Source organism: Arvicola amphibius, chromosome 10 (assembly GCF_903992535.2).
Source record: "Arvicola amphibius chromosome 10, mArvAmp1.2, whole genome shotgun sequence".
NCBI classification, from domain to species: domain Eukaryota; kingdom Metazoa; phylum Chordata; class Mammalia; order Rodentia; family Cricetidae; genus Arvicola; species Arvicola amphibius.
In genome coordinates this window covers 72155914-72170819 of record NC_052056.1, presented here as the reverse complement: position 1 = coordinate 72170819, position 14906 = coordinate 72155914, and the positions used below count along the sequence as shown (strand labels likewise).

Here is a 14906-nt window from a genome sequence, read left to right as displayed (position 1 = left end):
CACACACACACACACACACACACACACACACACATACACACGTGCACACACACACACACACACACACACACACACCTTACGCATATCTGACCACTACCTTGAGCTGTTTTAATTGGCACAGTCTGTAAACAGCTGCTAGTTTTTGAGGGGGCAGGTTTCTCCGTGCAGCCCTGGCTGTCCTGGAACTAGCTCTTGTAGACCAGGCTGGCCTTGAACTCACAGATATTTGCCTGCCTCTGCCTCCCAAGTGCTGGGATTAAAGGTGTGCACCACCACCACCCAGCTGTCAACAGCATTTTTGAAGGAACACATTATCTAGCTGAAATTTTAGATCTTTCTTTCTTTACCCAAATCCTTTAAGTTTTCTTTATTATATAATAATTTTGTCTAGACTTAAATGACCTACAAAGTCACATGGTGTCTGTACTTGGAAGAAAGATTCAATAGTTGGAGGGGGTTAATCCTCCAGAAACATGGTAGATCCACTTGGGAGAGAAGGGATCCTCCATCCTCTTCCATATCTCTCCCCTGGCAGCTGCTACTCAGGGCCTGCCCCACCCCCTGTTCCTGACTCCTGCTGACCACCAGTCCCTGCAGGACTCCTGACACTGGCATCTGTGCAGGGGGCATGCTTGATGGACACCACAAAGGACACTGGTGGCCTTTGTGAGGACACGAACTGTGTGGACTCTAGAGAATGTGCAAGTGAATTTATACTCAAAGCTCTTCCCCAGTGTGGGGGCTTTTGTTAACAATATCTTAGAGGGCTCTGAAGTATATAATAGGGCTTTTCTAAAGCTCTCACATCAAATGGCGTGTTGTATTTTTAAGTCTTCAATCAAGATAAAGTAAAAACTGAACATGAGTAACTTTGCCAAGGAGCAAAATACAGATTATGGAAATGGCTCTGGGCTGTCACTGGATTTGCCAGTATTTCTGTGAATATCTTTGAAGGGAATCTTAAGATACCCAATCTCAATGTTGAAATGGGGCGCCTCAAAATTAAAAATTAGAACATAATAGATGCTCTTTAACTTTTCCGTACAGAAATACAGCCCTCTTCAGTGAGTTGCCAGTGGGAAATACGTTTGTCTCCCTTGACTAGGATAGTACCAGAAGCCCAGATTCAATATTTTCAATTGTAGTACCACCTCCTTGCCTCTCTCCACGTTCTCCCTGCACCGTGTGTGCAGCCTATACACGTTTATTTCTTTATTCAACCCTTACAGGGAGGTTGCTACAGTTACTTTTTTCCTAACTCAAACCTCTCCCTTCACTTTATTTCTTAGTAAATGGCTTTATCGACTTAATTAAATCATTGAATAGTTTCAGCTGAAGCCTGCTGAGCATGGTGACTGGTGTGGGAGATCAAATGGAGATGACAGCAGCGCCTGCCGTCAGAGAACTCATTTCTCCTGATAGAAGGCGCAGCTGATGGGCGTGCAGTTCTCATGTGCTCGGGTAGAATCCGCAAAGATCATGTGGTTTCACTTTCTGACCCACTGCCATTCCATCTTCTTAGGTCTAACACACAGACAGACAGCTCTTAGGATCTACAGACCAGCCACGATGGTACCTATGTGTAGTGTGGGCTACTCTGGGGGTTGGGGCAGGAGGCTCACTTGAGACCAGCCTGGGCAACCTGGTAAGAGACCATATCAAAACAAGCAGTTGAAATCTACAAACTCCTGTCTCCCATGTCTCTTGAGTATTAGACTCTCTGATGTCCACACCCTCATCTCTCCCATCCAGCTGTCTCTACCCTCAGTGAGCAAAGTGTGCCGTTGTCACCCTCCTGTCTTTAAACTTCTTTCTGCTCCTGTCGCCCACAGCAAAAATCCCAGCTTTTCTTGACCGGACCTGGCCCATTTGCCTAGCTTTCCTCTTGTTCCTCCTGTCTCTTCACCCCTTAGAAGTACTGGGTGTAGTTGGACTTTTCATTGGGACCATTGGCTCCCCAGTAATGACACAGAGACTTGTCATTAACTATGAAAGCTCGGCTGATAGCTTAGGCTTCTTTCTAACTAGCTCTTATAACTTAAGTTAACCCATATCTTTTAATCTATGTTCTTTTGTGTGATTTGGTTACCTTTGCTTTGTATTGCCCATGCTGCTTTCTCTGCATCTTCTGGCATCTCTGCCCTCCTTCTTCCCAGCATCCTCTGGAAATCCTGCCTAGCTATTGGCCATTTAGCTTTTTATTAAACCAATCAGAGTGATACATCTTCACAGCGTACAAAAGAATTACGCCACAACAGCTGGGCAGCTTGGAGATTGCCATCTCCATCCCTCCCTTTGTGTGTCTGTGTTCTCATTCTTCCACACTGCTTTCTTGAGTACAGGTCACTACATGTAGCTCATGGCTGTAAAGCTGTACATGTGCTTTGATTTGATTCTGTTTTAGGGAATACTTAAAGAACGATTAATAGAAAGTTACCATCTTAGCATTCATAATAGAAAAGGCTTTTCTAAGAAGGAAATAGGGAAGGTGGCCAATTAAAGACTTGGGAATCTAACTGGATCGAAATCAGCAAGCACGACAACATGAATGAGGAACACCAGAGACGAGAAGGATGGGTATTAGCAGTGCACACTGGTTGGAGGAGAGTGTGGGTGTGGCGAGCCACCTGCTGTCTGCCCTGGCCAGTTAAGTTAAAAGCAGAAGCTTGCAAGGTACCCTTGGAGGTTTCGCCCTTTGCAGTGCACACTTCTGACACAATGACAGCTGGCATGTTAGTGCCATAACAGAAGTTCCATAAATTTTGCTATTTTTAACCCTCTTTGCAAAAATACTCACATTTCTCCACTTTGCAATCAAAAAGGGTCATTAAAATTCTACTCTTCTGTAACTAGATTGTTCTTCTTCACCCGTTCCTCTTCTGCCTGCCTATCACTTATTTTCCACCTTCTCTGATTGTAATTGGACAGTTTATGAGCATCCATTAAAAAACAAACAAAAACAAACAAACAAAAAACTAGGGGTATGTGATGGTTTCAAAAGGCACTTGCACCCAAGACTGACAACCAAAGTTCAGTCCCTAGACATCACATGGTAAAAGGAGCAATTCCCACAGGTTGTCCTCTGGCCACCGTCTGTGCACCTTATCCCCAGATACATGTGTGCGTGCACACACACAAAAAACAGAGGAATAAGTAAATAAATATTCAAAATTATTTGAAAGAAAAACCCTTCCTTTCCAGCAACTTCCCTGTATTTGGCCAGATCTGTTGACAGTAATCGAGTCTGAGAGCTGTGGACATCAGAAGTCCACCGCTCTTTTCAGGCTGTGCTGTGCTCAGTGAGCTGTGCTGTTTGTGCCGTGGCTCTCTGCTGAGCCGGGTGTTATCTGATAGCATGTGTCTCCCATGCTCTTCCCACTTCCCGAAGAGCTACTTTCAGCATTCCTTGTAAAGCAGATGTGTTGCAACGTAGTCTCTCAATTTTTCTTTGTCTGAGAAAGTATTTCCCTTTCAGCTTTTAAGAGCTAATGTTGCTGAATTACAGAATTTTCAGTTGCTGTTTTGCTTTTCCCTTCAGCTCTTAAACACTGTTCCTGCTCTGCCTGCATGGCGTTTGAGGTCTATTGAACTCCCCGTCTGTTCTCTCCACCTGCGTCTTTAAGGTCTTCCCTCTGGCTCCCCTCCACTGTCGGAGTCTGATGCTCCTCTGTGTGGGATGCTTTGTTTTGTTTGTTTGTTCTGTTTTGTTTTTTAAGCATTTAGCTTTTGGTATTCTTCACTCTTCTCAGATCTATGGTTTAAGTTTGGTTACTATTTATTTCTTGTCCTACTTTCCTTTTCTTTCCACAGTTCCCCTATGTATTTATTTTTTTGGATCTTACTGTAGTTCTTGGATATTCTGTTCTGCTTTTTCTTTGTTGCTTTCCAGTTTTGGACATGTCTGTGGACACCAAGAGAAGTTCCCAGACTCTGCCTTCAGCTGTTTCAGTCACTGGCTGCTTTTCCCTTCGGCACTTTAAATGCTGTTCTTGCAATATTGCAAATATGCCAGAGGCGCTCTTTACTTCTGTATTGTTTTTTCTTCTAGGTTTTCATCCATTCTTCGAGTCTTTGTGCGTCTGTGTGCGTATGGTATTCTCTTCTTGCTTGCCTGCTTTTCCTCTCAAAATTCTTAGGGCGTTATTTCACACCCCAGCCCCGCTGCTCATTCTGCTTCTGTTGCTTGCTGCATCTTTTCAAACCACATTGTTTTGTCTCCTCGTATGTCTTGTAATTTGGGGATGAAAGTTAGACATCTCTATGTAAAAGAAACCGGAGTAAATGGACCCTCAGATTTGGAGTTCTAATGTTCGTCTGCCTAAGAGTTGTATTTATTGCTTGCTGTAGCTGTAATATCTGAGGCTGGAATTGCCCCCCCCCCCCCTTCTTCTTTCTTCCCTTGGGTTCCCATAGAAGTTGTAGTCCAACACAGTAGGCAGATTGAGTTCATAGTTTTAGCTCATAGAAGGTGGCCTTGCTTTAACGAGGTAAGCTGTTCCCTTTGATTATAGATGTGCCCTCTTGCCCTCTGCTTTCAGGGAGGGCGTTCACGTCAATCAGGAGTTGCTGCAGATACCGCCTTCTGTTACAGAGCGGTTCATCGAGCTGCTGTGTCAGTTCAGTCCAGATCAAGTCACAGAGACGCTGCAAGTCCTCGAGTGCTACCGTCTGGAGGAAACCATTCAGGTAAGGCCTGCCGCGTGCGTGCGTGTGCAAGACAAGTGAGAGGTTCCTGCAGGGTCTCCCCTTCCCAGGTGGGCACAGAGACCCAGGTGTGCGGTTCTTGCAGAAGCTGGAAAGTATTAAGTGCTGGCACCCAAGGTGGCGTCGTCACTGCAATAGTCAGCTGCTTTGAGACATCACTCAGCCGTCCCTGCAATGAGTCTGGTTTTATCTAAATTCTAACTAGCAAAGTGAGCCTGGAAAAGGGACCTCAGCAAGTTCCTGTCTGCAGACAGTGAAGGTTAAACAGTCCTGGCGAGCCAGGAAGTGCAGCAGGCTAAATAACAGCCCAGCAGCTTCAGCACTCTCCTTCCTTGCCTTGATTTCCTTCCTTCCTTTTTGAGACAGGGTTTCTCTGTGTAGCCCTGGTTGTCCTGGAACTCATTCTGTAGACCAGTCTGGTCTCAAACTCATTGAAATCTGCCTACCTCTGCCTCCTGAGTACTGGGATTAAAGGCGTGCACCTTGATTTTTCTTAGTTACTTTTTTCTGCTTCTCAGTGAGTGAGAGACAGAGGCAGACAGAGACCGTGTGTGTGTGTGTGTGTGTGTGTGTGTGTGTGTGTGTGTGTGTGTGTGTGTAGGTGTGCATTATGAGACTAGTATGTTCCCCATTTAACATTTAGATAGAACATTGTGTCTTCTTTCCTTTTTCTCCTAACCAACAGCGACCTGTATTTTCTGCATCCACTTCCTGCTGCTTCATACTTTAAAAATAATGAGTTATGAAATATTTCAGATATTGCGGGATGTGCACAGTATCAACTCCGTATGGACCAACCAAGTAAATTTCAGTTCCAACCTTGCCTTACTTATTTTACAGATAAAGCACCTTTTTGTCTGTCTTTCTCCCATCCCTTTTCCTCTGAGGTTACCATCAACCAAACGTGTGGTGTGGTGTTTACCCTTCAACTCTGTGGGTTTTTTGCTATTATCATCAGAGCTGGAAGTCTGTATTCTTGTGCATAAATTCATGTGCCTGCATGGCTTCCCACTGGAAATGGACTTGGGCCAGGTGTGACCTATCCTTTGATATCATGTGGCTTTTAAACATGTGCTAGGATGCATTCATAGGTGTCCTGGGATGCATGCGGCCTGTGTATCTCAGGTGGCCCGTGCCTGCTATAGTAGCCAAGTGCTGATATTTCCAGTATTCCCAACAGTTTCTGTTCTCATCAGTACTTTTGATACGTGTTATATCCCCACAGCCTTGATGAGTCTTAATTTTTTAACCAGTTGGGAAACATTTCCACTTAATGTATTTAGTATGTTTCATTTTGACAGTATCCCTGGTAGGCATTCACGTCGGTTCCATTTTCCTGCTAGGTGTTTGCCCTTCTCATTCACTTGTAGAAGCTTGTCTGATTTCTGCATCCCTTGTTCCCTGCCAGCTGTGGATTAGAAGTGCATCTTCATCCTGTCTGGTGCATCTTTAGCATGGCTTCTACTTCTGCTTTAGCTCCGTCTTCTAAGGGTTAAGCTTGCGCACTCCTGACACAAAAGGTTTCCCTTCTGATTTCTGTAATTTAACATCTTATGTTTTAGACTTTAATCCATCTGTAGGCTGATCAAGAGAAAGGGTTATATCTTCTTCCTTATATGATGCTAAATAACCTTACTTATATTTTATGAGCTTTCTGCACTGATTTTTTAAAAAAAATTATTTATTATCATTGTATGTGTGTGTTGTTTTCATATATATGCACATACAGTGATAATATACACACATATACATATATATGGAGATACACACACACACACAGACACGTGCATGTGCGGACAACTTTCAGGAGTCCTTCCCCCATGGCATCTGGGGACTGAACTGAGGCCATCAGTTTTCAGCAGCCCCTTTCCCCGCTGAACCATTTTGCTGGCCCTCTGTCTGAGTCAGGGTTACTATTGCTGTGATGGGGCACCATGACCAAAGAAACTTGGGGAGATGAGAGTTAATTTGGCTTATCCTTCCTCATCACTGAGGGAAGTCAGGACAGGAATGCAAACAGGGCAAGAACATGGAAGCAGGAGCTGATGCAGGGGCCATGGAGGGGTGCTGCTTACTGGCTTGCTCCTCATGGCTCACCCAGCCTGCTTTCTTATAGAACCCAGGACCACCAGCCCAGGAATGGTACCACCCACAAAGGGCTGAGCCCTCCCATATCAATCACTAATTAAGAAAATGCCCCACAGGCTTGCCTATAACCCAGTCTTAATGGAGGCTCTCTCCTCTCGGATGATTCCGGCTGTGTCAAGTTGACATAAAACTACTCAACACACCCTCCTTACTGATTTATTTATTTAAAAAAAAACCTATCTTTTTTCATTTTACATTCCAGTCCCAATTCCCACTCTCTCCCCTCCTCCTGCTCCCTACACCTTCCCTTCACTCCCCCATCCACTCCTCAGAGAGGGTAAGGTTTCCCATGGGAAGTCACCAAAGTCTAGTATGTTGCTTTGAGGCAGGACCAAGGCCCTCCCCACTATATCTAGCTTGAGCAAGGTATCCCTCCAAAGAGAATAGGTTCCATAAAGCCAGTACAAGCAGTAGGGATAAATCCTGGTCTCATTGCCAGAGGCCCCACAGTCTGCCTCAGCCATACAACTGTCAGCCACATTTAGAGGGCCTAGTTTGGTCCTGTGCTGGTATCCCTGCTGTCAGGCCGAAGTCAGTGGGCTCCCATTAGCTCAGGTAAGCTGTTTAAGTGGGTATCCTCATCATGGTCTTGAACCCTTTGCTCATATTTTCACTCCTTTCTGTCTTTGACTTTGGGAGCTTAGCCCAGTGCTCCTTTGTAGCTCTCTGCATCTGCTTCCATCAGATGCTGGATGAAGGTTCTATGATGTCATTTAAGACGGTCCTCAATCTGACTACCAGGGACCTCCTTACTGATTTCTAACAGCATGCTGTGTTAAACTCTGCACATGCACGGATCTGTGTGTGGTTCTCCTCTGTCCCTTGGATGTCTTTCCCCACGTGCACATCACATGTTAGCCACTGCAGCTTCACAGGAAGGCTTACTGTCCAGGGATAGCTATGCTCCCTCCCTGTCTTGACAGTACTCCAGCTGTTCCCTGCCTCTTCCCATGCATCACTCAGGAACCACAACACCAGATTCTTTAGAGACCTGGAGCTTCGACTGTGAAGTGCAAATTGCACCGGTGCAGAGTAGTCCTGGTGCTTCACATTCAGAAATATTTGCCTTTCTAAAATGCCTCTGTGTCTTTGGTAAGGTTTTATGACCTTTTTTTTTTTTATTTTTTAAGACAGAGTCTTACTGTGTATTTATTCCTGGCTAATCTAGAACTCAGTGTGTAGAGCAGGCTGGCCTTGGACTCAGATCCTGCCCCTGCCTCCGGACTGCTGTCATTATAAAGGCTTGCACCACTCTGCCCTGTCTCTCAAGGGCATTTTCACTGTTTGCTGCGGTGGCATTTAAATGCAGGCGATTATTTGTGCTGGTTTGCACAAATAATTTAGCAAGCAGCTAAATTCTTTTTCAATTCAAGTTGTTTGTGTGTATTTTATGATAATGACACTTTCCAAGAATAGTAATAGTTTGGGGTTCTACAGCCCAGCCTTGTTCTCACGTGTCTATGTACTCTAGGACACGACTGAATAGAAGCAGTGTGCCTTCCATCCTGGTTCTGATTTAAAGGGAACCTGGCAGATACTTTGCAGTGATTATGGTGTTTATTAGAGGATAATCAGAGATAACATCTCTTAAATTTCTGTTCAGGTTGGTTGTGTGGCTATGAAATCATTTACCAAATGATTTTTCTACATTTCTTGAGATGTTTTCTCCTTTGATCTGTGTGATGGTGCAAAAGTGTTAATTGTCAGCTTGATCAGTTCTCGAATCACCTGAGAAAGAAGCCACTAGGTACACAAGTGAGTGCTCCAGCCTCTGGGCACCTAGGAGGGGTTGACACCACAGGACTGCTCTAGCCTCTGGGCACCGACGAGGGGCCATCTTGAGTAGGCTGGTTGGCACGGAGAGAGCTATCTGAAGTAGAGAGTGAGCCGCGCTCCAGCAGCCGTTCCTCACACTGCTCTGCTCCCTGATTGTGAACGAGGTGTGAGCAGCCGCTTCCAGCCTGCTGCTGTTTTAACTTGTTCATCGTGGGGGATGGCGGCTTTGAACTGTGAGATAGAGTGACCCTTCTCCCTTAAGTCGCCCATTGGGTATATCCTCACAGCAGCAGAGAAGCGGAGAAGATCTGGGAGCCTGCCCCTCCCTGTGCCTCCTTAGTCTTCTCTAGTATTCGCTTGCTTCCATTTTCTGTGCTTTGCCCTTTTGTCTCTCAACATACTTAGTCTTCTTTCACTGATTTAGATATTATTCCTAGTTTATTAACTTTTACTAAATCCCGTAAATCTGCCAGTATCTACCTTTTTTCAGTCTTATGTAGAGTTACAGCTGACACTGTCTCCTTTATGGCATATTGTTTGTTTATGTGTGTTGGCTTTTCTTCAGGGGATGTACCTCATTCAGATGTGTGACAAATTTGGAAAATAGACAAAGGGATGAGTTTGTTCAAAGTAGAGCTGCCAGATGGCTCACTATAGGACAGGCTCCACATTCTGTACTGTGCAGTAGCGAACTGTAAAGGCACGGGTTCGTTAATGACTGTCACGTGTGTTTTGTATGCTGTACTCTTTGTACTCTGTAAACAAGATTTACAGAAGTGCTTTCTTTCTTTCCTAGATTACACAGAAGTATCAGCTCCACGAAGTCACTGCGTATCTTTTGGAGAAGAAAGGAGATGTTCACGGTGCCTTCCTCCTGCTGCTGGAGGTAGCATTTGACTGTGTTCATTGTCACATTCTGTCTCTCTGAAATGCCTCAGTCTGTCTTTGTCTTTACCTCGTGTGTTTCGAGGTAAGCTGTACACAGAAGTATATTTTATCTTGGGGTTCATTGAGAACAGCCCTATATTTATGTATGGCATCATTTTCAAGTCATAATTTATATTCATGAAAAGTATCCAGAGTGTAAAATGGTATAGCCATTGTAAAAATCATTAGCACAAGAGTGATAAAACATTCTCATTCCTGAAGATCCCAAATCTAGAAATATGCCAGGTGTCAAGAGACTGGAGGGAGACGCAATGACAGTTTGCTCATAACTAAATATTACACAGCACAACATCACTGATAAATGTAATAGGAGAGAAATCTCAAAAGCGTCATGGTGACATAAAAGAAAACATTGGACATTAAGAAAGTGCATGAGTGGTTTTCTCTTAGTATAACGCAAAGGTAGCGATGATCAGTATTTTCTTTGCAAACCATGCACAAATATGTACATTTGTCAAAATAAACTTTATTAAATGTTATACGTACAACTGTGGATGTTAGGGAAAGTCGGACCCAGGGCTGGGATGTGTGCCATGAGCATAGGTTTGTCATGTCCTTTTGTTAATACCTGTGCAACTCACCCATGTGTTTCATGACCTGATAAGAATTTCACACCCACATCCAAAACATGATAAGTTGCTACCCTCAGTGCTGCTCTAAGGGACACCAGTGTGACTGCTCAGTGGTACAAAGGGGCACACATGGGCAGACTGGTGACACTTGATCTTTTGTGGCCATTCCTACGCTGCAAGCTATGTGGATAAGTAGTCAGTGCTGAATGACAGCAGAAAAACATTGTGTCTATTTACTTACTCACACGTATATCTCTGTGGGCACACGCAAGCCACAGTGTTCATGTGGAGGTAATTTCTCTCCTTCCACCATGTGGGTCCCAGGGATGGAACTCAGGTCTTCAAGGCTTGGTGGAAGATACTGAGCCATCTCATCACCTGTTTCTTTGGGGTTCACCTCTAAAATTTGTTCTGCAAGTATGTAGAGGGTAGAAATATGGACTGTTTGGTCACCTCTGTGTTTTACCTTCTAGAGACTGCAGAGCAGACTACAAGAGATAACTCGGCAGGGTGGAAGTAAGTCCTTGGATGTAAATGCTTTTCTTCCACTAACCATATGTTGTAAAAGTTTTTATATAACACACTGCCTTAATTTAGTAATAACTACACATAGCCATTTTCATAGATACCCTTTATTTTCATAGTTAGATTGAAGTTTTAGTGGTTTTCAAGGATACTTGACAGAAAGTCATGCACTGCTGTGACGTGATGAGGTTAGCCGTGCAGGGACTGTGGCCTCTCTCACTGTCCCGTGGTCATCCCCCATTGTACCGTATACATGTGACTTGGCTGTGTGTAGGTGTTGGGAGAGGCTGCTCGTTCGTTCCCAGCTGCTGAGACTCAAAATAACCACACAGAAACTGTATTAATTAAATCACTGCTTGGTCTATTAGCTCTAGCTTCTTATTGGCTAACACTTACATATTAATTTAACCCATTTCAATTAATCTGTGTATCGCAACGTGGCTGTGGCTTACCAGCAAGATTCTGGCTCATCTGTCCCCAGCGGAGGCTACATGTCGTCTTGCCACTGGTCCCCAAGGTGCTCACTGCGGTGTCCAACTACATGACTAACAGGCTTAAACTTGGTGTCTATGCCAAACAGCAGCAGATCAGAGCTTCTTGTCGACTGTACCCCCAAGCAGTAAATCTGGAGTGACTGACACAGATATATAAGCTTTGTTGTGTCCATTGAAATTTCTTTTAATTTTTAAAAATTATCATAAAACAAGAAAAAACTACCAAAAGACTTAGCAACAATAAATATTATCATACTGCAGTACATACATCCCCACTATCTGGTTGAATTTTTTAATCATCCCAGCAGAGCCTCTGTTCCCATGGGCAGCAGTCCCCCCCAACACCACTCTGTTGGTGCTCTCCAGTTCTAGCATTCGCTTTCTGAATTTGCCTGACTCATGAGAGTGAAATCCTAGTGCATTTGAGTTTATGGTTGGCTCATTTCCTTTGGTGTAGTGTCTTTAAGGTTCATAAATGTTGGAAAACATGTCAGAATGGTCTTCTAAAGCTGCACAGTGTTCTGCTGTGTGGGTGTCTACCATGTGCATTTATGCGTTAATAGACACTTGGGCTGGCCCACCTTTGGTCTGCTAGATAGTTGCTGTGAACATCCTTGGTATGCAGGTATTTTTGGGTTCTCCCTTTCATTTGTTTTGGGTATAAAGCCAAAAGTGGGATCGCTGGATAAAGCAGTAACTTTAAAAGTTCCTTTGTGCTGGGAGTTGGACCCAGAGCGTCATTCATGCCTGCCAGACAGGTGCTTTAACTCTGTTTTTAGGGTCCTCCATAGCCAGGCCATGGTTCACATCCTCTGCAGTGCGTGAGATCAGTTGCACCGCATTCTCACTGATGCCTTCATCCTTGCCCCTTCTCTCTCCTTTCTTTCTCCTCGGTCACGATGGGTGCCGGGGGGGAGCTGCCTTCCACTCCACTCCTCTCTCCCTTCATCCCTTGTTTCCATCTGTGGCATCAGATGTTTTGTACTTGTTTTGACCACTCACATTTTTTTCCTGGAAAAATACCTGTTTGCTCCTCCATCCATTTTTAGTCAGCGTTTGCTGACAGCCTAGCTTCTCTCGCAGAATGAGGGAGGCCTTCATGGGTGAGGTGTAGGTTGTCTCGCCTCTTCTTGAACTCTTCTTCCATACATCCTTCTAGTACTTTCCATCCAGCAACTCTGTAGATAATTTACCCTGACTCTTTGATGCTGGGGTTCTAGGTAACAGAATTTGTGTTGAATCCTAGCCATCTTGTATTACACTACGGCTTTTTGGAACCTATGAAAATACTTGATTTACTTTTCATATTGGTGATCAAACTAGAATCTAGTTATTACTTTTGAACTGTCAGTACATGCTCATTCAATTTGTTTATGTTATGTTTGGTGCATTTTGTGATATTTTTCTTAAATCTAGCGTTAAAAGAATAATTTTGCAAATATATTAATAGCCAAGGGAAATTAGGAAGGGCATTTCCTGATTGTTCTAGTAATTTGTAGGCAGCTTGTCTGGAAGCCAGTTTTCCAAAGTTCATGGTCTCATAACCCATTTAGTAACAGCCTTCTGCCTTCAGATCTGCTGCTGACAGTGTGCTAAGAGATCCAGATATCTGCTGAGTGCATGGCCTTGTGTTTAGTTTCCATAGGTAGCCCACCCTCCTTTGAAGCCTTAGTCTCATGAAGGAGACACGGGGAGATAAAGCTTGTAATATAAGTGGAACAGAGTGTGCCAGAGCTGCCGTGGGAATGGCAAAGGAGTTGAGAGAGTTCAGGGACTAGTTGTGACTCAGTCTGTGTTGCGGAAAGACGTACTATACAGAGCATGGAAGGGGCTTCTAGGCTCGGGTCAGGAGTGCATGGACATGGCCAGCCAGTGCCTCAGGGAGAGCACAGGTGAGAAGAACTCTCCTCTGTTACACAGGCAGAGTCTGCTTTTAAGGACTGGGGATCTTTGGTGGTTTCTGTAGAGAGAAGTGATCTAATTGGACTTGTGTGAAAGAGAACAGAAAGCCAGGCTTAGGAGGTCAGAAATGCAATGAAGAGCCAGTGCTCCGTCTGGGGACAGGGAGGGCACAGCAGGCATACAGGTAGAATGAACAAGGGGATACAGAGAAGGAAGCATCAAAGATGAGAATGACTCAGATCAGGGTACTTGGAGATGATGGCTCTAACTACTCTGGAAATGACGGGGAGAAGCAGATCCGAGGTGAGTAAGGTAGGTTGGGCTTGGCTCCTGTATTAGTTACCTTTCTCAGTGCTGGGACAGGGTTCTTGATCAGAGTGATTGAGGAAGGAGGTGAGGGTGCAATCCTTCACAGCAGGGAGAGTGTGAGGCAAGAGCAGCTCTGGCTGTGGCAGCGGGAGCCTGAGGCCGCTGGTCATGTGACTTTGGGTCAGGAAGAGAGAAGCACAAGCATTCTGCTTGTTTTGCTTTATTGAGTCTGGACACTAGCCCTCGGGATAGTGACATCCATGTTCAGAGGTGGGGCTCTCCCAGGACGCTAGCCCTCGGGATAGTGACACCCATGTTCGGGGGTGGGGGCTATCCCAGGACTCTAGTCCTCGGGATAGTGACACTTATGTGGCTCCCAGCTGCTCATCAGTTAAAAGTCTTTGGATCCCCCCCCCCTCACACACACACACACAACACACACACACACACCCAGGGATATGTTTCCATAGTGATTCTGAATTCAGTTGAGTTGACAATGAAGATTAACCAACTAAAGCTATACACAGAGAGAGGAAAAAAAGTGCATGATTCACAGAAACTCTGAGGTCATAGTAGGATATCTTTTACGTGACATTAATCCTCTTTCCAAATCTAGATACAACAGAGGCTTTTCCACTGAAGGCTGTTGAAGATACCATGGTAGAGACAATTGCTCTTTGCCAGAGAAATTCACAGAATTTGAATCAGCAGCAACGAGAGGTAGGCTGATAGCTGCTTAGGCGTTTAACAAACGTGTTCTGTGTGGAAACTTGCAATTAATTCTATTTCTACTGCCCTCTTGGCAACCTGAATTTAATTTGTTTGGGCTTTAATCACTTCTTAGTGTTCCCAGGAGCATAAGGCTCTTGACATTATCAGCGGGAGGATCTGGAGGATCTGGCTCCTCTCGTGCACAAAGGCCTCAAGCCCGTGGATTCTGCTGCAAAGAGCTGGCGTGGGAATGCTCCGTCCCTGCGGGGCCTGTGGAGTGGAATTTCTGTTTGTGCCCGGTGGTGGAACTTGTAGTCGGTTGTCATCTCATCTGCTCACAGTGGGTACGAGTGAGCAGGAAGAGGGCAGAGCCCTCAAGGGGACCTTAAGTGCAGCAGAGGGGAAAGGGAGCCTTGGCCACACATGGGGTGGCCCCGGGAGCTTTGAACCTTTTCATTGGTTGTACTGGACCCTGTATAATTAACTGACATTCTCCGCAGCTAAGACCGAGTCGTCAGTGCGTCCTAATGCTGTGTACATGAATCCAGTGAGCAGCCAAGCTTAGGAAGCTCTGCTGCTGACAGGGCAGACTGAAGGAAGTCAAAGCAAAACCCAGGGGGTGTGGATGAACATCTGGTGCAGTGAAATAGACGCTGCAGGCAGCGTGGGATGGAGAGCCGAGTCCTCTGGTGCTTTTAGAAGTAAAGTGGTTTTGGTTTGGGGGTGGTAGTTCAGTGACAGGCACTGGCCTAGCCTGTGTGAGGCCTGGGCTCTGTCCCCAGGGACAGCTGGTAGTGTCGGCTGTAGCACAGCACAC

At 45.1% G+C, this 14906-nt stretch overlaps 1 protein-coding gene across 4 annotated transcripts in view; it reads left to right on the top strand.

Moving 5' to 3' along the window:
* Positions 1-14906, top strand: part of Vps8 (VPS8 subunit of CORVET complex) — a 216731-nt gene that overhangs the window by 131184 nt on the left and 70641 nt on the right. For all 4 annotated transcript variants that reach the window (XM_038345871.2, XM_038345872.2, XM_038345876.2 and 1 more), the window contains 4 exons: positions 4539-4686; positions 9425-9514; positions 10622-10664; positions 13995-14098. In XM_038345871.2, the coding sequence (XP_038201799.1) occupies positions 4539-4686; positions 9425-9514; positions 10622-10664; positions 13995-14098 (385 nt within the window). The remainder of the gene's footprint in view (positions 1-4538; positions 4687-9424; positions 9515-10621; positions 10665-13994; positions 14099-14906) is intronic.